The following is a 21,368-nucleotide window of genomic DNA, read 5'->3' on the forward strand; positions in this document are numbered from 1 at the left end:
TGCGCATAGACGGAACACAAAAAATCCTTTCAAACAAAAAAATATCCTCTTACTCTTTTTCTCTCTCTTCTTATGGAAAATGTCAAAAGCAAAAGTGTTTTCATAACTTTGACGTCATTGCCTGCTGAGTGATTAAAAATTCAATAAAAATAAACAAAGTTCTTCGTTTTGGTTTAATCCAAACGATATTCGTTACAGCAGTAATATGAAATTAACTCTAAGCCGATATCGTATCCTTTTGGTTTTACAGTTTTCTTTATTGGTGGCTGATTTATTCTTTAATACATTTGCCCATTTGTTGTTGCCACAAAAACTCCAATTTACCATATTATTATTTGTGTAAGTGAAGCACTGAGACGAAGTTATGGAGGTTTTATAAAATTGATATTTTTTTTTTCTTTTTGTTATTTTATTCTTAAACAGTACCCAGGATTTATTCATTATATGTGAATATTTATTTTTCACCTTTGCCGTCCATGCTACATGCGTTTATGAGGTACATAGGACTAGAAAAATATAATACAAAGATTTGTATATGGAATTAAAAATTATATCCATTTTTTTCTGTTTTAGGTTGGAGCAACTCATGTTATCCTGAGAAATTGTAAATTTTTCTTATTTACAATTTTATTATATTTCCTGCTTTCGGTGTCTCAACACTTTTGGTTCGTCTACAATGTTTTGTGGTTCCCCTTGTCCAACTGGTCAACAACTATGAAAGCATTATCTTTTGTGCAGAGAATGGGTAAGGCATCTAGAAATGTTAAACTTTCAAAAACAAATCGTATACAAATCAAATGTTCCAAAAAGGAACAGTACAAACTTTTTGGAACGGTTGCCACTTAGTTTTCAACATATCTTCCATTAGGCAGAACGTACGGGATCGAATTTGGAAAATGCAAATTTTCAATTGTCAATCTGAAGCCACCGTGGTGCAAGGCGCCTTGCATACATAAGGTCGTGGGTTCGATTCCTGCTTCGAACGAACACCAAAAAGTTGTTCAACGGGGGATTATCCCACCTCAGTAATGCTGGTGACATTTCTGAGTGTTTCAAAGCTTCTCTAAGTGGTTTCTCTGCAATGTGGAATTCCGTTCGGACTCGGCTACAAAAAGCAGGTCCCTTGTCATTGAGATTAACATTGAATCGGGCACAGGGTCCGATCGCACCAAAATTGGCCCAAAAAATTATTAATTTTTATGGTCGGATGATCGGACCAAATGGAATTTAGTTGATTTTGGTCCATTTTCGTCAAATCGGTATTTTTTTTTTCAAAATTTTCTATAGAAATAAAATTTTGACAAAAATTTCTATAGAAATGAAATTTTAACAATATTATCTAAAGAAATAAAATTTTGCCAAAATTTTGTACAGATATAAACTGTAAAAAAAATTATAGGTACAAAATTATGCAAAAATTTTGTATAGGAAGAAAATGTTGTAAACATTTTATATAGAAATAAAAGTTTGACAAATTTTCTATATAAATAAATAATAATAATAAATAAATAAATTTGACAAGCATACTTTTCCTCTGTTGGTTAAGCTACACTTGTAGTTTAGTCAATGCATGGCTTTAAGCTGAGATCAAAAACAATAGAAATAAAATTTTAGCAAAATTTTCCATAGAAATAAAATTTTGGCAAAATTTTCCATAGAAATAAAATTTTGGCAAAATTTTCTATAGAGATAAAATTTTGGCAAAATTTTCTATAGAGATAAAATTTTGACAAAATTTTCTATAGAAATGAAATTTTGACAAAATATTCTATAGTAATAAAATTTTGCCTGAATTTTCTATAGAAATAAAATTTTTGTATAGAAATAAAATTTTGGCTAAATATTCAATAGAAATAAAATTTTGGCTAAATTTTGTATAAAAACTAAATTTTGAAAAAATATTCTATAGAAATAAAATTTTGACAAAATTTTATATAGAAATAAAATTTTGACAAAATTTTCTATAGAAATAAAAGTCGAAAAAAAAAAATTATATAGAAATAAAATAAAATTTTGACAAAATTTCTATAGAAATAAAATTTTGGCTAAATTTTCTATAGAAATAAAATGTTGGCTAAATTTTCTATAGAAATAAAATGTTGGCTAAATTTTCTATTGAAATGAAATTTTGACAAAATTTGCTAGCAAATCTTGTTCCAAAATAAAAATTCATTGTGGCTATATTTTGTATAAAAATTAAATTTTGACAAAATATTCTATAGAAATAAAATGTTGACAAAATTTTATATAGAAATAAAATTTTGACAAATTTTATATAGAAATAAAATTTTGGCAAAATTTTCTATAGAAATAAAAGTTTGACTAAATTTTCTATAGAAATGAAATTTTGACAAAAATTTTCTATAGAAATAAAATATTGACAAAATTTTCTATAGAAATAAAATTTTGGCAAAATTTTCTATAGAAATAAAACTTTGACTAAATTTTCTATAGAAATGAAATTTTGACAAAAAGTTTTTATATAAATAAAATATTGACAAAATTTTCTATAGAAATAAAATTTCGGCTAAATTTTCTATAGAAATAAAATTTTAGCTAAATTTTCTATAGAAATTAACTTTTGATAAAATTTTCTATAGAAATAAAATTTTGACAAAATTTTCTATAGAAATGAAATTTTGGCAAAAATTTTCTATAGAAAAAAATATTGCCTAAATATTCTATAAAAATAAAATTTTGAAAAAAATTTCTATAGAAATAAAATTTTTGTATAGAAATAAAATTTTGCCTAAATATTCTATAGAAATAAAATTTTGCCTAAATATTCTATAGAAATAAAAGTTAAACAATATTTTATATAGAAATAAAATTTTGACAAAATTTTCTATAGAAATAAAAATTTGGCTAAATTTTCTATAGAAATAAAATGTTGGCTAAATTTTCTATAGAAATAAAATGTTGGCTAAATTTTCTATTGAAATGAAATTTTGACAAAATTTGCTAGCAAATCTTGTTCCAAAATAAAAATTCATTGTGGCAACGCTGATCGGGTAGCACTCAGTGAAAAGAGAGAAGTTCACCACTGTGGTATGACAATGGACAGATAGTTTAAGTGATACATCGGGCTGCCACCTACCTAACCTAATTGTCAATCTCTTTCCGAAAAATTTCTTCAAATAAAATTTCTTATTCATAAGAAAAATGATTAAAAATTATATCTTAGTCTGATATAATAGTAGCACGGGGCCAAATCGGAGAGAGAGAAATAAGAGCCTGAAGATGCAATTTTTATCTTATAAATTATTTTATATCTTATTTTTCATACCGGGATTAATCAATTAACCCTGCTTACTGTCCCACTTTACTTCCGTTTCAGTTTCATTTTTTTATTACTACACATATAAACGTACGGCATTAACCATATCGGATCCACGATATTATGAGGAAAATATTGATTGGATTGCAGAACAATTGAGTGATAAGTAAATCTGTAAATCAAAGTTTAAGACATACATTTACAAAAAAAAAACAAACAAACAAAAAATAAGAATAATAATCGAAAAACATATATAAGTTTTTCGAGCAATATATAAGTAAAACTTAAAAAAAAATAATATGTAATAAAAACTGCTATTGTTTTTTTTTTGTTGTTTCACTAGAAAATGTGATTTCATTTACGAAGGAAAATTTATTTTCTCATTTCATTTTATTCGTTCTTGTTTATTTACAAAGGTAAAGTACGAATAAATTTAAACGAATAATATTGCAAATAATTATGGCAGGAGAGTTAATAAAATTTACAAAAAGATATTCAATCTACGTATAGTTTCATGGATATAAAAAACAACTCTCTAAGGAATCAAATTTGCCATTAACAAAATTTTAGGTTTATACATGAAAATTAGATATGTAATAGGTATCCCGTAGTTGTGTATATAAAATTATAGGGCACCATAAAAATGTATATTAAATTTATTGAAATTGGTTATATAGGACTTTATACTCGTTTAAAATTATAATCGTAAAACACGCACTTAATCTTTATCACTAAGAAAAAGACAAAAATGACAATAAGACTTCATAATATACATATACAATATTTTTTTTAATCTAAATTTGGGAAAGGTAAATTTAAATATAGATTAATATAATTATTGTATTAATTTTGAGTCATGTTTAAGATCACTTCAATTCAATTCAATGGCTTAGTTTTCAGTTTTGTTAGAGAGGGGGCGTTTTATGTACTTATCAAAGGTACACCAAAAAGTTTTTCCCACGATTGTGCTATAGCATTTAAACAGGTATTGGCATTTTCCACTGTTTCAAACTCACACTTCCATAGTTCATTTTTATCTTGGGTCTCGTCCATGAACTGCATAATGAATATATTTTCACTGTGATGTTCAACTTCAACTAAATTTGACATAAATTGTGTTACACTCAATTCGATATTATCATTCGATCCTGGGGTTCCCAATGATAGCCATCCCACATTTTGAGTGCTTAAATATAATCGCGAATCAGTTGTTAGAAGACAACAGATATTAAAAGACCTTTTAGCATTTTCACAAGTAATTTCACAGCCATTTAGTACAGAGCACATATTCAAATGTTCATCTATAATAGCCGAATTTAAGCGTTTAACAATTGTCTCATTCGGTTTATAGATGAGATCACAAGTAGTGGGTAAGGAGTTGTCTGAAAATATAGTAAAAAAAGATAATACATAAATTTGTTAAATTACATCAATATTTCAATGGTATACACAGAAAAAAATATCACCGAAATATTTCCAATTAAAAAAATGATTGAAGTTTAAAAAATGTTCATGACTCACGCGTGAGTCACGAAAATGTTCGTGTCACGTGCACACCTCTTGTAGAAACTGGTAATTTATACAAACTTTCAGTAAATTTAAATTTTATAGAAATTTTTGATGAAATTAGATTCAAAAAATTAAAAAAAAAAATAAATTTTTGTCATAAATATAGTTTTATAGAATATGTAAACGAAGTTAAATTTTTATAAAAATATCATCGCGATTTAAAACGGTACACAGAAAAAAATTTCACGAAAATTTTCCAATTAAAGTCTTAATTGAGTAAAAACTGTTAAAAAAAAACAATATTGAATTAAAATTTTAATTGATTGAACAAATTTTTAATTGAAACAAAAATCAATCACAAAAATTAATAGTATCAATTAATTTTTTAATTGGATCAGTTTATTTCTTAATTGACTTTCAATTAATTTTTTAATTGATACTATCATTTCTGTGATTGAAGACATTTCAATTAAAAATAATTGGATCAATTAATTTCGTGATAGAAGACAAAAAATATTTTTTTGTGTGTATATAGTAAATTATGTCAACATTTTGTAAAGGTAAATTTTGTTAAAACTGGAAATTTATACAAACATTCAGTAAATTTAATTTTTTTGACATTTCTGTAGAAAGTGAAAAAAAATTTTTAAAGGTCATTTTGTTGAAACTGGAAATTTATACAAACATTCAGTAAATTTGATCTTTTTTGACATTTCTGTTGAATTTGAAAAAAATTTCTAGTTATTAAATTTTCTATGATAATTTAGACGAAGTTAAATTTTTATAAAAATTATCATCGGTATTTAATTGTTGATAATTTCCACGGGATATATGGCATGGACATTTTTTAGAAGTAATTTCGTTAAAAATGGAATTTTATAAAAATTTTTAGTAAATTTGAATTTTCTAAAAATGTTCATCAAAATAAATTTTCATAGAAAATTTAATTTGAATTTTTTAAAAAATTATCATTGGAATTTTATTTTTAAATATATATTCAGTAAAAAATTTTCTAGAATATTTTAATTGATTTTTGTATGATTTTAATTTTTTTATATTTATGGTTTACAATCCTTTTTTTATTCTTGAAAATGTTGCTTTTTTATCGACAGAATTACTTTATATTACTTACTTGCAAAAAATAGCAACAACGAATCCGTCCTTAAGATATCTTGCAGCAATAACAAAAATCCACCCCAATCTCTTAGATGAAATGATAAACCAATTTTCCAAGGTAACAGTTGTATCGTTTCCAAACGATCTATCGTACATGTGATAATAGGCTTCAGCCATTTTGTAACATCATCATGTTCCTCTCCAAATATTTCCATCAAATATATTTTACATGTGGAGACCACAACACAACCCTCACATAATTGTTTGGTATTTTCATTGTAAATTTGTCCCTTCACTATCCATTTGAAATGTTCGCCTTGCTCTTCGAATTTCGTTTGATAGAAATATAATTTTAAACGATGATCGATATCATTAAAATCGGTATAGTTAAATTTATATAATGTCGCACTAGTGGTTGTAGCTGAATTTATAGATGCTGTATTGGTGGTGGTGGGTAGAGGAGTTCCTGATTTAATATTCGATAATTTTTCCGTGTCAATAAGTTTTTTAGAACTGGTCATTAGCATGCTGGTAGAGTGCATAAAGGCTGTAATAGAAGAAAAATTTGATATACATCAAATTGTTTTGCTAAATAAAATAGATTTAAAATAGATTCCCTATATAGGGTTTGTAGTATTTCGAAAAATTTTCATAGTTTTTTTTTTGATTTTCAAAGCCATTGATTTATTGAAGAGGCTATTAAGACAATTAATGCTTTTTTATGTTAAAGCTCATATTTTTTTCTTTGATGTCACAAATGCTATACATTTTTTTGTCAATTTAATCTTTTTTATTTAATTTTTGTCAATTTGTTCTATGGACTTACCACTAAGCATTGACAAATTGTTATTACTTCCATCCTTCTTTGAATTATCATTGACTTCTTGTTGCAAAAACTCTGTAGTAGCATCGGTTTTATCCTTTTGCTCATAGGTTGTGCAAATACTATCGGTTACAGAACCTGAAGAACTGCTTTCTGTTAAATTATTTTGTGTAGAATTTGAAGTTGTGGATTTTTTCATTTTCGCCCCATTCTCCATTCTAGAAGATTCATCATTTTCGGATGGATTCTGAATCTTTACATGTTTCTCCCTCGGTAATTTTTCTATATATTCTTCAGGATGATCTTTGGCAGCAAAATTGATCATATTATCAAATTCTCTTTCCAAAAAGGTTTGCGTATAACTTTGATCATCAATTGTCTCCAAATTTGGTATATGGGATATACGACGTTCTTCTGATGTTTTGCGACTAGCAAAATTATCTAAAACTTCTATACTGGATTGACTGGGATTTGATATAATGTCAACATCACTTTCACCATTTGTCCTGAAATCCATGTCACGATCAGTGTTGGTACTACCCACCAACGATTGATTGGAATTGAAAGAACTTTCTGAATTTGTGGTAGTGATTTTCGAGCACGATGATTCATTGAGAGATGTTGCAGAACCTAGTTAAATTTTTTGGTTTAATAGGAAGGAAAATTCTATATGTTAGAAGATGTTAAATTTGCAAAGAGAGAGAGAAAAAAATGGTGCTAGACAATGTGATGAAACAAATCCTCAAAGACCATGTCCAATCCGATACCTTAATTTTTTGCAATAGAAAAAAGTCTGGAAATTATAGTAATTTCTTCTTGGATTACTATGCAATTAAGATATAGAAATGCTTTAAGGCTTGCCTCATCATATTGTTAAGAAACATTGGATTGTTAGTAGCCAAATAGAAGAGCGGAAAGAAAAAGCGAAAAAACCAATTGCCAAAATAAATTTTCAATTTTTTTTTCACAAAGCCAATGCTTCTTTTTAAGTATTTTTGATTTTTTTAAGGAAACTTTGTACTAATAAAGTGATATTAACTTTTTACAGTTTGCTTCTGTGTTGTTGCTTGCTGTGGTTTATTAGTTGTAAGCCTTGTTTTGCCTTTACCTTAGATGACCATTTGAGTTTTGAGTAAAATTTTAAGTATACAACAAATCAAGAGATCAACGTAAAAAAAGAAGAGCATACAAAAAAATAAAATCATAAAAATTATCAGTTAGTTTATAAAATCAAAAAAAGGGAAACAATTAAACATGCTGCAAATTTGCACAAGTTTCGATGTTCAAACATACCAATACTGTTGCTGTCTGCATCTTGTATGCTAAGGGGAACAATATTTGCTGGTAATTCTTCGACTATTGATGCAGGTGATAATTTATCCACAAGAGAAGTGGTTGCCGCTTTTTCCAATGACTTTGGAATCTCATGTATTTCAGCGATAAAGGTTGATTTACAATCTGGACATCGTATGTCTGTTTGCGGAAAAATATGACATTAATTTTATTTATTCAGATTTTCTCTGAGAAGTGAAGGACATACCAAAATGTTGTTTTGTATTTTTAATCTCTTGCGAGAATTGACAATTACAATTGACACATCGATAAATGGTTTGATTCATTTCCGTTAGATCTCTTTGGGATAAAATATCACGCAATTTTTTTTCCAATTCCTGTAATGATATAAAATTATAACAGTTAGTTTAAAAATTATAACAGTCCTATGTGTTTTGTTATAATTATACCCTGCGCCACCCTGTGAAACAGGATATTATTAGTTGGTGCATATGTTTGCAACACCCAAAAGGAGACGAGATAGACACATGGTGTCTTTGGCAAAAATGCCCAGGGGGGCTCCTGAGTCGATATAGCCATGTCCATCTGTTTGTGAACACATTTTTGTGATCAAAGTCTAGGTCGCAGGTTTAGTCCAATCGACTTCAAATTTGGCACAAGTATATATTCTGGGTTCAGATTTAGATATATCTCCCATATATATCTTTCGCCCGATAAGGACTTATATGGCCCCAGAAGCCAGAGCTTTACCCTAATTAGCTTTACATTTTGCACAAGAAGAACAATTAGTACTATAGTCTAGTGTGTACAATTTTATTGAAATCGGTTTAGATTTAGATATAGCTCCCATATATATCTTTAGCCCGATATGGACTTATATGGCCCCAGAAGCCAGAGTTTTACACCAATTTGGTTGAAATTTTGCACTGGGAGTACAATTAGTAGTAAAGTCAAGTGTGCCAACTTTTATTGAAATCGGTTCAGATTTAGATATAGCTCCGATATATATCTTTCGCCCGATATGGACTTATATGGTCGCAGAAGCTAGAGTTCTACAACAATTTGGTTGAAATTTTGCACTGGGAGTACAATTAGTAGTAAAGTCAAGTGTGCCAAATTTCATTGAAATCGGTTCAGATTTAGATATAGGTCCCATATATCTTTCGCTCGATATGGACTTATATGGTCCCAGAAGCCAGAGTTTTACACCAATTGGTTGAAATTTTGCACTGGGAGTACAATTAGTAGTAAAGTCAAGTGTGCCAACTTTTATTGAAATCGGTTCAGATTTAGATATAGCTCCATATATCTTTCGCTCGATATGGACTTATATGGTCCCAGAAGCCAGAGTTTTACACCAATTTGGTTGAAATTTTGCACAGGGAGTACAATTAGTACTATAGTCAAGTGTGCCAAATTTTATTGAAATCGGTTCAGATTTAGATATAGCTCCCATATATCTTTCGCTCCATATGGAATTATATGGTCCCAGAAGCCAGAGTTTTACACCAATTTGGTTGAAATTATGCACTGGGAGTATAATTAGTAGTAAAGTCAAGTGTGCCATCTTTTATTGAAATCGGTTTAGATTTAGATATAGCTCCCATATATATCTTTCGCCTGATATGGACTTATATGGCCCCAGAAGCCAGCGTTTTACCCTAATTAACTTGAAATTTTGCACAAGAAGAACAATTAGTACTATAGTCTAGTGTGCTAAATTTGATTGAAATCGGTTCAGATTTAGATATAGCTCCCATATATATCTTTCGACCGATATGGACTTATATGGCCCCAGAAGCCAGAGTTTTACACCAATTTGGTTGAAATTTTGCACTGGGAGTACAATTAGTAGAAAAGTCAAGTGTGCCAACTTTTATTGAAATCGGTTTAGATATAGCTCCCATATATATATATATATATATATATATATATATATATATATATATATATATATATATATATATATATATATATATATATATATATATATATATATATATATATATATATATATATATATATATATATATATATATATATATATATATATATATATATATATATATATATATATATATATATATATATATATATATATATATATATATATATATATATATATATATATATATATATATATATATATATATATATATATATATATATATATATATATATATATATATATATATATATATATATATATATATATATATATATATATATATATATATATATATATATATATATATATATATATATATATATATATATATATATATATATATATATATATATATATATATATATATATATATATATATATATATATTTCGACCGATATGGACTTATATATGCCCAGAAGTCTGATTTTTTGTCCTGATTTGCTTGAAATTTAGCATGGAAGTGCAATTGGTACCATAATCAAGTGTGCAAAATTTGATTGTAATCGGTTCAGATTTAGATATAGCTCGCCAGATTTACACTCATAAGACCATAGAGACAAATTTTCTACTCCGATCTAGTTGAAATTTTGCACAGGGAGTAGCTTTGTTGCTATGAATGCCAAATTTGGTTGAAATCGGTTAAGATTTAGATATTGCTCCCATATATATGTATTTCTGATTTCGAAAAAAATGGTCAAAATACCAACATTTTCTTGTAAAAATGACTCAAATTTTCCTTCTTCTTACATATCTATCGACCGATATATCATAAAAACACCCAGCAAAAAAAACTTGTAAGTTCTTCCAAAGGCATAACTTTAAAAGCACTTCCAGAAGATGTACTCCCAATGATGTTCTCTATTTTAACTACACAGGAAGTTCTTTTCGTTCAATTTTTTTATAACATGCTTCTTTCATATTTTTAATGGGTAATTTTAACTTTTTTTGTTTCAAATAGGTTAAAAATAGAGTAAGAATTCATAAAATGGAACAAATTATTTAAATTTTGTCGAAAAAAAATGATAAATCCATTCTGAAAAATTGTGCATTTTTGAAAATATTTGAGGTCAAACGTTTCAGAGAAGCGTTAGAATCCATTAAAAATTATAAAAACTATCTATTTGGCAAAATATCACAGAATTTTTTTAATTTACATCCAAAACATTGAATCCGGATCACACGTAAAGAAGTTATGCAAATTCAGTGCAACGGCTGTTGAAATGGAGAACTTCCGTCCTATGACAAGCCCATGTTAAATTCATCGTTAACTAAAATTTTAAGTCAATAGATTTTCTAAGAAGTCTTAAATATATTGTCGGTTCAGATTTAAATATATGTATATAGGAACATAACCCTTTATATATATCATCCAACACATTGTACGGATTTGATATGCTATGGAAAATGTGGATCTACAAAGTGGTGCATGGTATAATATAGTCGGCCCCACCCGACTTTAGACTTTCCTTACTTGTTTTAATTAACAAATAATTTGTGTTTAATATGAAGTTCTATATATAAAACAAAAAGACTTTTAAATACCTGACATAAATCTTCCTCCACAGTATAAACACGCTCTTGTTTATCCACTTTAACAGTATCAAAATTTATACGTAATGTATTGGATTTTATGCGATCACAAGATTCCAAAATTTTCAAGCTCCATTTTGTTAAAGTCCTTAGAAAAAAATAATTGAAAAATTAAAAACAATAATTTTTTAACTTTATAAGAGTATACTTTTCTGTTAGGGGATCTCTTTCTCTGAGGAAATTTGAGGATTTTGTTAAAAATATGGCTTCATTGCGATTTGTGGTGTAGACAATGTAGGTTTCCTCATCCTCTTCACGTTCCGAAACTGAAATGATAACATAAAATGGACTATTAAATTGTCCCTCAATACGTGGATAAACTGATAAGTACTTAGCCTTACCGCTTAAGCAATTTATTATTTGCATTTTTTTAATTCGCTTAGTATCCCTTTCTCTTGGCTAAGTACTTATGCGATCGTCCACATTTTTACAAGTGGATGGTCTGATAAGTACTTAGCCTTACCGCTTAAGCAATTTATTATTGTTTAAAACATTGCTATTTTTTTGCATTTTTTTTAATTCGCTTAGTATCCCTTTTTCTTGGTCAAGTACTTATGTGATCATCCACGTTTTTTAAAACTATCATACTTACACTCATCTTCATCATTCTCTTTCGATGAATAGACATATTTCAAACGATCGTCCTCTTCTTCTTCCACCACCACATCATTATCCTTTTCACTAGGCTTCTCCACATCATCACCATTATCATTGTTTGCCACATCATTATTGTCTTCATCTTCATCAAATGGATTGGTGGTATTTTTAGAATTTTTACTTTCGTCTAAAGATTTATATACAGTACTTTCTTGGTCCACATTCGAATTAGTTTCGGTATTATTAACAATTGTTTGGGTTTGATCTAGACTTTTATATATTGAAGTATCACTTGTTTCAGATTGGGTTTTTATGGGGGACATAGTCAATTGAGTTAGAGTATTGTCTAAGATTTCGTTGGTGGGTGTCGAAGTATGAACAGTTGCATTTAGATTCTGGCTATCCGTAGCTGAGGTGAAATCCCCTGTTACATCTTTTATGTATTCTTCAAACATTTCTCTGGATTTTTGTCGTTCTAAGTCCATATCATTAACTTTTCTAGGTGAGCCATTATACAGCCTTTCAGCATTGCCCGAATGCAACCAGTCATTTCCATATTTTTCTCGTAGTTTAACAATTTGTCGTTTTGTTTCTAAATGTTCCTTACAATGCTCCTCAGTAAAGGTTATATGTTTATTTGTCGATATAGTCGACCTATGCATAACATCCTCTGCGGCTTCATTGCAAATTTTGCCATTATCTAAAGATTGGTCTTCGATTTCTACACATCGTGTCTTGGAGGCTTTTTTCTTTTGTTTAACTATAGACGATTCATTGCCTTTAACATCGGTATCGGAAGAATTGTCTGCACCTAGCTTAAATGAAAGTAACGAACCAACACTAGATGCGGGGGTATTAGATCCACGCAATGGTGTCAGTCCTCCTGCAGTCGAAATGGATGTTGATGATGAACGCAAGGCATAACGATTGAGGGCTCCAACTTGTCTCAGTTGATATGTCCCTGTCACGGATTTTTCACTTTTCGAGAGGGTATCAAAATCCAAAACAAATTTTACTGTAGAACAATTTTTGTGCAAATATTGACACGTGACTAAACGATGCTTGGGATGACAATGTAAGGGATTGCCAAAAAGCGATAGAAATTTCAATGTAATCAGAGCACTAAGAGGCAGAAGAAATGTATGGTCCAATAGGAAATTATCCGATAAATCCAAATCGGTGAGAGCATCCAATTTCACTATGCCCATAAGATCTTCCAGTAGATTATTACTCATATTTAAACTTTGCAATCTTTTACAGGCATCCATATGGAATTGGGGTATTTGTGTTAAACGATTAAAACTCAAATCCAATGTTTTCAAATGGGGTAACCATTTGATTGCTTGCACTGAAGTCAAATGATTGTGTCTCAGATTCAGATGTTGTAGATATTGGGCGAATTCCAACGACGTGTCTACACATTTCAAATTATTGTAGCTAAAATCGGCACTTTTCAATTCATTCCATACAAATCCATTAGAGTTATCTCCACCACAATGGGTTATTATATCGTCGACGGTTTTAAGGCTTTTTACACATATCAAATGCTCTAATTGGCCACGTAAACGTTGTATACCTGCCAACTGTTTTATATCAACTTTTTGCACTTCTAACCTCTTGAGAGCTACAAATTTGGTTATATCAATTTTACCAAAATATTCATCACTTGGATAATGCACCAGACATAGTAAAGCTGTTTTCTGTATAAAATCGTGTATTAATTGAAGATCACGGAAGACTGGTGGTTTTGAGTTCATGGGTTTCAAAACTTGAAAGTTTTGAACTTCACCGACTTCCAGTGAATCGGCGATCAGTGTAAAGGCATCGTTAAGTGCACGTAATAGCGAACCTGGAAGAAAGAAAAGATAGAGTTTTTTAGCATTGTCATATTTTAATGGTGGTAGTTAGACTTTTGGGAATGAAAAAATTAGGAAAATGATTTCGGATTTTTTCTCATGCGAGGAACATTTAGGCAAATGACTTTTCTCAATTTTGAAAAAAAAAAAATACTTTTTCGACTTTGATCTACTTTGTTGATTATAGACAACATGTAAAAGTCGAATCTTCGTTTAAAAAAAAATCGAGGAAGAGATGTAATAGCCAATTTCTCATATCCGAAACGTTTTCATTCGACTAATTGCCTTAAGGTCCCAGCAAAAAAAGCGTCTCTCTGGAACCGGAAGTGGGGGCAAAATTGGCGCAGAAGCGATGAATTTAATAGGGGCTTGTCATAGGACGGGTGTCCACCATTTCAAGAGCCGTTGCATTGAATTTGCATGACTTCTTAAGATGTGATCCGAATTCAGCGTTTTGGATGAGAATTAAAAAATTTTGTAATATTTTGATAAATAAATAATTTTTTACGATTTTTAATGCATTCTAACTCTTCTCTGAAATCTTTGACCCCAAATATTCGCCACACTGTGGAACAGGGTATTGTAAGTTAGTACATATGTTTGCAGCACCCAGAAGGAGACGAGATAGACGGACATGGTGTCTTTGGCAATAACGCTCAGGGTGGGTCCCTGAGTCGATCTAGCCATGTCCGTTTGTCCGTCCGTCCGTCTGTCTGTGAACACATTTTTGTGATCAAAGTCTGGTCGCAGTTTAAGTCCAATCGCCTTTGGCACAAGTTCTTATTTTGTGTCAGAATAGAACCCTATTTATTTTGGAAGAAATCGGTTCAGATTTAGATATAGCTCCCATATATATCTTTCGCCCGATATGCACGTATATGGACTCAGAAGCCAGAGTTTTACCCTGATTTGCTTGAAATTTTGCACAAACATAGCACTTGGTCGTATAGTCAAGTGTGAAAAATTTGATTGAAATCGGTTCAGATTTAGATATAGCTCCCATATATATCTTTCGCCCGATATGGACTTATATGGCCACAGAAGCCAGAGTTTTACCCTAATTTGCTTGAAATTTTGCACCAGGAGAACAATAAGCACTATAGTCAGCTGTGTCAAATTTGATTGAAATCGGTTCACATTGAGATATAGCTCTCATATACATCTTTCGCCCTATATAGACTTATATGGCCCCAGATGCTAGAGTTTTAGCCCAATTTGGTTGAAATTTTGCACTAGGAGTACAATTAGTAGTGTAGTCAAGTGTGCTAAATTTTATTGAAATCGGTTCAGATTTAGATATAGCTCCCATATATATCTTTCGCCCGATTTTCCGTCATATGACCACAGTGTTCAATGTTGTAGTCCGATTTACGTGAAATTTTGCACAGAGAGTAGAATTAAAATACTAAGTATGCATGTCAAATTTGTTTGAAATCGGTTTAGATTATATAGCTTCCATATATATGCTTTACCGATTTGGGCAAAAATGACCAAAATACCCACATTTTCCTCATAAAATCGCCACTCCTAAGTCGAAAACTTGTAAAAGTGACTCAAATTTTCCTTTATTTCTAATACATATCTATCGACCGATAAATCATAAATACACTTTTGCGAAGTTGCCTCAAAATTGGTTCAGATTAAAATGTTTCTCATATTTTTATACCCACCACCATAGGATGGGGGGTATATTAACTTTGTCATTCCGTTTGTAACACATCGAAATATTGCTCTAAGACCCCATAAAGTATATATATTCTGGGTCGTGGTGAAATTCTGAGTCGATCTGAGCATGTCCGTCCGTCCGTCCGTCCGTCTGTTGAAATCACGCTAACTTCCGAACGAAACAAGCTATCGACTTGAAACTTGGCACAAGTAGTTGTTATTGATGTAGGTCGGATGGTATTGCAAATGGGCCATATCGGTCCACTTTTACGTATAGCCCCCATATAAACGGACCCCAAAATTTGGCTTGCGAGGCCTCTAAGAGAAGCAAATTTCATCCGATCCGGCTGAAATTTGGTATATGGTGTTAGTATATGGTCTCTAACAACCATGCAAAAATTGGTCCACATCGGTCCATAATTATATATAGCCCCCATATAAACCGATCCCCCGATTTGGCTTGCGAGGCCCCTAAGAGAAGCAAATTTCATCCGATCCGGCTGAAATTTGGTACATGGTGTTAGTATATGGTCTCTAACAACCATGCAAAAATTGGTCCACATCGGTCCATAATTATATATAGCCCCCATATAAACCGATCCCCCGATTTGGCTTGCGAGGCCCCTAAGAGAAGCAAATTTCATCCGATCCGGCTGAAATTTGGTACATGGTGTCAGTATATGGTCTCTAACAACCATGCAAAAATTGGTCCACATCGGTCCATAATTATATATAGCCCCCATATAAACATATCCCCCGATTTGGCTTGCGAGGCCTCTAAGAGAAGCAAATTTCATCCGATCCGGCTGAAATTTGGTACATGGTGTTAGTATATGGTCTCGAACAACCATGCAAAAATTGGTCCACATCGGTCCATAATTATATATAGCCCCCATATAAACCGATCCCCCGACTTGGCTTGCGAGGCCTCTAAGAGAAGCAAATTTCATCCGATCATCTGATTCAGTTGAAATTTGGTACGTGGTGTTAATATATGGCCTCAAACTCCCATGCAAAAATTGGTCTATATCGGTCCATAATTATATATAGGCCCCATATAAACCGATCCCCAGATTTGACCTCCAGAGCCCCTTGGAAGAGCAAAATTCTTCCCATTCGGTTGAAATTTGGTACGTGATGTTAGTATATGGTATCCAACAACCATGCAGGAATAATAAGTTTTAAGATACCACAACCCAAATAATTCGATTGTGGATGACAGTCTTTCGTAGAAGTTTCTACGCAATCCATGGTGGTGGGTACATAAGATTCGGCCTGGCCGAACTTGCGGCCGTATATACTTGTTTTTACTAACATAGTGTACCATCCCAGGGCATTATCCGACTTAAATTTTAAGTCTGTAGATTATAAATTTTGTTCAGATGGAGTCAGATTTAAATGTATGTATTTGCGACAAAAACCTTTATATATAGCACCCAACACATTTGTCGGATTTGATATATGCCCATGTTCCCAATTCCAGAAGAATGTGAATCAATTCCACGATTTTCGTGTCCTATAATCCACTTTCACCGGAATTTTCGTGAAATCAATTCACTTGCAAAATTCTTGGTGAAAGTTGAATTAGGTCCAAGATGGGCGTATTTCCGGTTAAAAAAAGTACTCGCGTAAAAAATTTGAAATTTTTTATATTTAATACAAGAGTTTTATGAAAACTGCGTCATCATTAAAAAGATAATAAATTATAATAAGTCTATTGATTCCTCTTATTTTGATTTCCGCCTTAGCGAATGTTTGGGTGATTTGTCCAACCCAGCTGGAAAGTTCAAAAAAGAACGTGGAATTAAGAACACCAAATTTTCACGTTCGTGGATTTGACGTGAATAGTGGAATTGAAGTGGATATCGGAACATGGGTGATAGTATCGAAAATGTGGATTCACAAAGTGGTGCAGGGTACGAAATAAAAAAAGAAATTTATTTTTAAAAATTTCATTTGTAGTTAAAATAAATAACATCTTAAGGATGCCATATTTGGAAGTGCTTTTAAAGAGTTGTGTATTTAGAAGAAATTCCAATTTTTTTGCTGAGCGTGTCTCATAACTAAAGTTTTTATACAATTGTACAACGAAGTAATCGATTTAGCTCACATTTGGAATGAATTCAGTTTAGTAATAAACAAGGACTCAATTTAAAATTTTATGTAAGTCGACCCTATTATTGCGTTTTATTTTACAAAAAATTAAAACATTATCAATTGGGTATACCAAAATGATTTCGCACATGTAGAGATCTTCGAACTCTGTTTATTGTATGTTGGAGGATGAGTATTAGCATTATGCTAGTGATTGTACAAAAAGTACAAAAAGTATGTTAAAATTTTTTGGAAACTTGGATTATTCCAAAAATGGACCTTATAATATTAAGGTGTTGAACACACTTCAAAAAGTTAAGAAGGGAGATCACTGTAGGTATAATCGGAGTGCCCAAAAAACAATGCGGTGCCAACATTGTTTTTAGATATAGGCCCTATTAACTAGGGCTGTCACCCGGGATAAATCCCATCCCGAAATCCTGGGATTTTTGGGACAGCATTTATCTACAATCCCGAGATTTTTGTATTTTGTTTCCCGGGATTTTTCGGGATCCCGAAAAAATAATTCCAATTTGTTAACATTGTTGGTTTTCATGATTGTTTATTAAGGTCTTCATTCATTGTAAACGGCCCTTAGATTTCATACCTGACAAATTGAGTTAATAAACATTTATGGTACACCTTGAGTAAGAATGTGTTATACATGAGGTATACTAAACAGCATAATTTCATCAAAAATCGATGTAAACGATAAGGTTCTTCGAATAATGAGTTCATGTGGAATCCGTCCGTCAAAAATATAACAAGATCGCGTTTATCTGATAAAAATTTTGAAGCCTGGATATTTTTACTTAAAACGAAGTACAAAAGTATTATCACAAGTATACGAAAATACGCCTAAACTAACATAATCCTTAATATGTTTTGCTGAGTAAGATAGCGATATGAAATGGTTCTTTTTTATTTATTTTTGTCATAATATTTTAGTTTTTCTTTTCTTGACAATGTTGAATTGGACTAAGTATTCGTTAAGTATGATGGCAATTTTAAATTGCTTTTTAATTTACTCTTATGTTCTTTTGTTTTTTTTTTTTTTGTTAATAAAACTAAATTAAACTAAATTGGTTTAATGTACAACAATTTTTTGGCGCTGTAGATTATTACTTAAAATATTTAAAGAATCCCAAAAAAATCCCGGGATCCCGTGATTCTATATTTAGAAATCCCAAATTCCCGGGATTTTTAAAAATCGATCCCGAATGACAGCCCTATTATTAACCCATTAAGATACACAATATAGCAAATTACCCAACGTGTATTGGCAAACGACCCTTAACTCTCACTTCACCGTTAAACCTTGACAGACTATAGCCATAATGATCACAGGTGACATTTGATCTCCGAGTGCTTAAACCTAAATTTCCATTTCAACTTAATTTCCCATAATTCCAAAATTTTATGAATTTTAAATGTAACAACACAACGTCAATTGTCATAAACCGACCTTGAGATTACAATCATACAACTTAGAGGTATTTGATAGGTATTAACCTAGTAAATTGCTCGTGAAAGGATAGAAATGTCATTTATTAAACTAAGTAAATATGATATTTAAATCTCTTACAAAATAATACTGTCTGGCTATCAATATAAATTTAACCTTCAATGCCCAATCCTGCCTTTAGGCGGGCTTCGTTATATGAGGGAGCCTTTAGTAAAACATACCTTAAGCCAACAAAACAGGGTAAAATAAAAAGAAAATTTTGTTAAAACTGTTCAAGAGGCTTTGCAGCATATACTGAATTTTACCGTATAAATTTTTCTTGTGTCGTTTTCTTGAGTTTGTATCGCTAACATTGAGTTTTAGTCAGCTGGCAAAAAAATTGGGGCATTAGAGGGTTAATAAAGTTTACTTGTTTCTGACAATATTCAGACTCTGACAATTATTTTAGGTCGTATTACACAATTTTGTTTAACTTCCATATAGACAATATTATCAGATATTGAATATTTCCTTGAAATTATAATCCTAACTATTTGTCAATGATCACAATGTAATTTAAGACGGTATGCTTGTATGACACACATCGAAAAAAAAAAATCAAAATTGTAGTGGTTTTTCATTGCAAATGAAATGGGTAAACAAATAAAATCGATTAATTATAATTACGAGCAGGCGAGATGTTCCACTTTTGTTTTCAAATGCAGTCTAATTTACTTTTAATGTAAACAAAAAGATAAGCTGCCTTATAGTGTTTGTATACGTTATATTCATATTAAGGCATGTATGTATGTATATCATTGTACTTTAATTAAAATAAAAATGTTAGAAAAACTGAAAAGGGGAATCACCTACATATACATAATAGTGTTGCAAGGAAGTAAAAACAATGTTGATTTGTTTATATTACCTGATAAGGTCAGAGCAGATTCACAACTTAATATTTTGTCGCCATTATTTCGTAATAGTTTAGCCAATTCAGATATTTTTTGGGGATCCATATTCAGCGATAGAATGTTAGCTTTGTTGACTTTCCTTGTGTGTTATGAAGAGTGAGTTGTTTGCCTTGTCATCGATCTGAAGGCGAACCATTAAATATTTCGTGTTCATGCAAATGCAAAGACGAATTATTGAAATATGAATTTACACATCCGTAAGATAATGTTGGCGGCAATGATGATGCTCGTGTGATGGCTTTGAGTTTGGAGGGCAATATTGTCAAAGCACCAAATCATGACGCGTTGATACTAAACAACAAAAGAATTTTCCTTCACCAGCAAGGGGCTAGCAGGGAGCGAAATGAATTTTGAATTTCCACACAAAACACCAATAATTACTGCAAAGAAAAACCCATAGAAAATAACATTAGATTATATAGTATATTGCACAAAAAAAATCATACTTCTAATTGTTCTTGGTTTGTTTTTCTTCACAAATGTTTTGATCCACGCGATCAATATAATTCACTTGCTAGCTTTCATTACTCTGTTTTTGGGAATTTCTAATACTTTTAGACAGCAATCCGTTTAATTTTTTCCTTTGAAATGCTCAAATTATCAAATAAATTTCACTTATTTGTCACTCTAATATTAATACGACGTATTGTATTGTTTTTATTTTATGAACTTTGTTTTTGCGTTTTTATTGTGTTGTTTTTTCTTCTACATTTCCTCAAAATATGACAGCCACTTGTCAAATATTAAAACAGCTGTAATATACAGGGTTGCCAAATACTGTAGTAGATGACCAATCCACTGGTCAGACTGTATGAACATGCTTGTTTTCTATTTGTTATTCCGGACGACGGTGCTCCTGTCGAACATATCCCATAAATTGTGCACCTTATTAATTAAGTCCGAAGGCATAATCGATACTTCTGCATGTTTATGGGTTCGATAACACATTAACCGATTAGTTAGTCATCGCCGACAAGTCGTATCGATGCGACACACTGTAATGCGCTTTACAGACTATCTGTTATTCCGGACGACAGTGCTCGTGTCGAACATATCCCATATATTGTGCACATCATAAGTTAAGTCCGAAGGCATAATCGATACTGCTGCATGTTAATGGGATCGATAACACATTTACCGATTATTTAGTCATCGCCGACAAGTCGTATCGATCCGACACA

At 30.9% G+C, this 21,368-nt stretch overlaps 2 protein-coding genes across 3 annotated transcripts; one reads left to right on the forward strand and one right to left on the reverse strand.

Annotated features, from left to right (window-relative positions):
* The first annotated feature begins 75 nt into the window (after positions 1-75).
* LOC142223401 (transmembrane protein 138) lies at positions 76-3,624 on the forward strand. The gene is made up of 4 exons (XM_075293284.1): positions 76-339; positions 424-496; positions 574-745; positions 3,338-3,624. Exons 1-4 carry the CDS (start codon positions 206-208, stop codon positions 3,445-3,447), a joined length of 489 nt encoding a protein of 162 aa, XP_075149399.1. The 5' UTR covers positions 76-205; the 3' UTR covers positions 3,448-3,624.
* Positions 3,625-3,629: 5 nt separating this feature from the next.
* On the reverse strand, positions 3,630-20,876 carry LOC142223398 (uncharacterized). Of its 2 annotated transcripts, XM_075293279.1 has the most exons (11): positions 20,634-20,876; positions 20,142-20,567; positions 12,150-14,003; positions 11,706-11,823; positions 11,510-11,645; positions 8,266-8,395; positions 8,019-8,198; positions 7,765-7,833; positions 6,729-7,355; positions 5,919-6,449; positions 3,630-4,659 (listed from the first exon to the last, which is right to left on the reverse strand). In XM_075293279.1, exons 2-11 carry the CDS (start codon positions 20,230-20,232, stop codon positions 4,199-4,201), a joined length of 4,197 nt encoding a protein of 1,398 aa, XP_075149394.1. In that variant the 5' UTR covers positions 20,233-20,567; positions 20,634-20,876; the 3' UTR covers positions 3,630-4,198. The 2 variants fall into 2 exon arrangements, with proteins under 2 accessions (XP_075149394.1, XP_075149395.1); XM_075293280.1 differs by lacking the exon at positions 7,765-7,833.
* Positions 20,877-21,368: the final 492 nt, after the last annotated feature.

This window comes from Haematobia irritans, chromosome 2, assembly GCF_050003625.1.
Source record: "Haematobia irritans isolate KBUSLIRL chromosome 2, ASM5000362v1, whole genome shotgun sequence".
NCBI lineage: Eukaryota > Metazoa > Arthropoda > Insecta > Diptera > Muscidae > Haematobia > Haematobia irritans.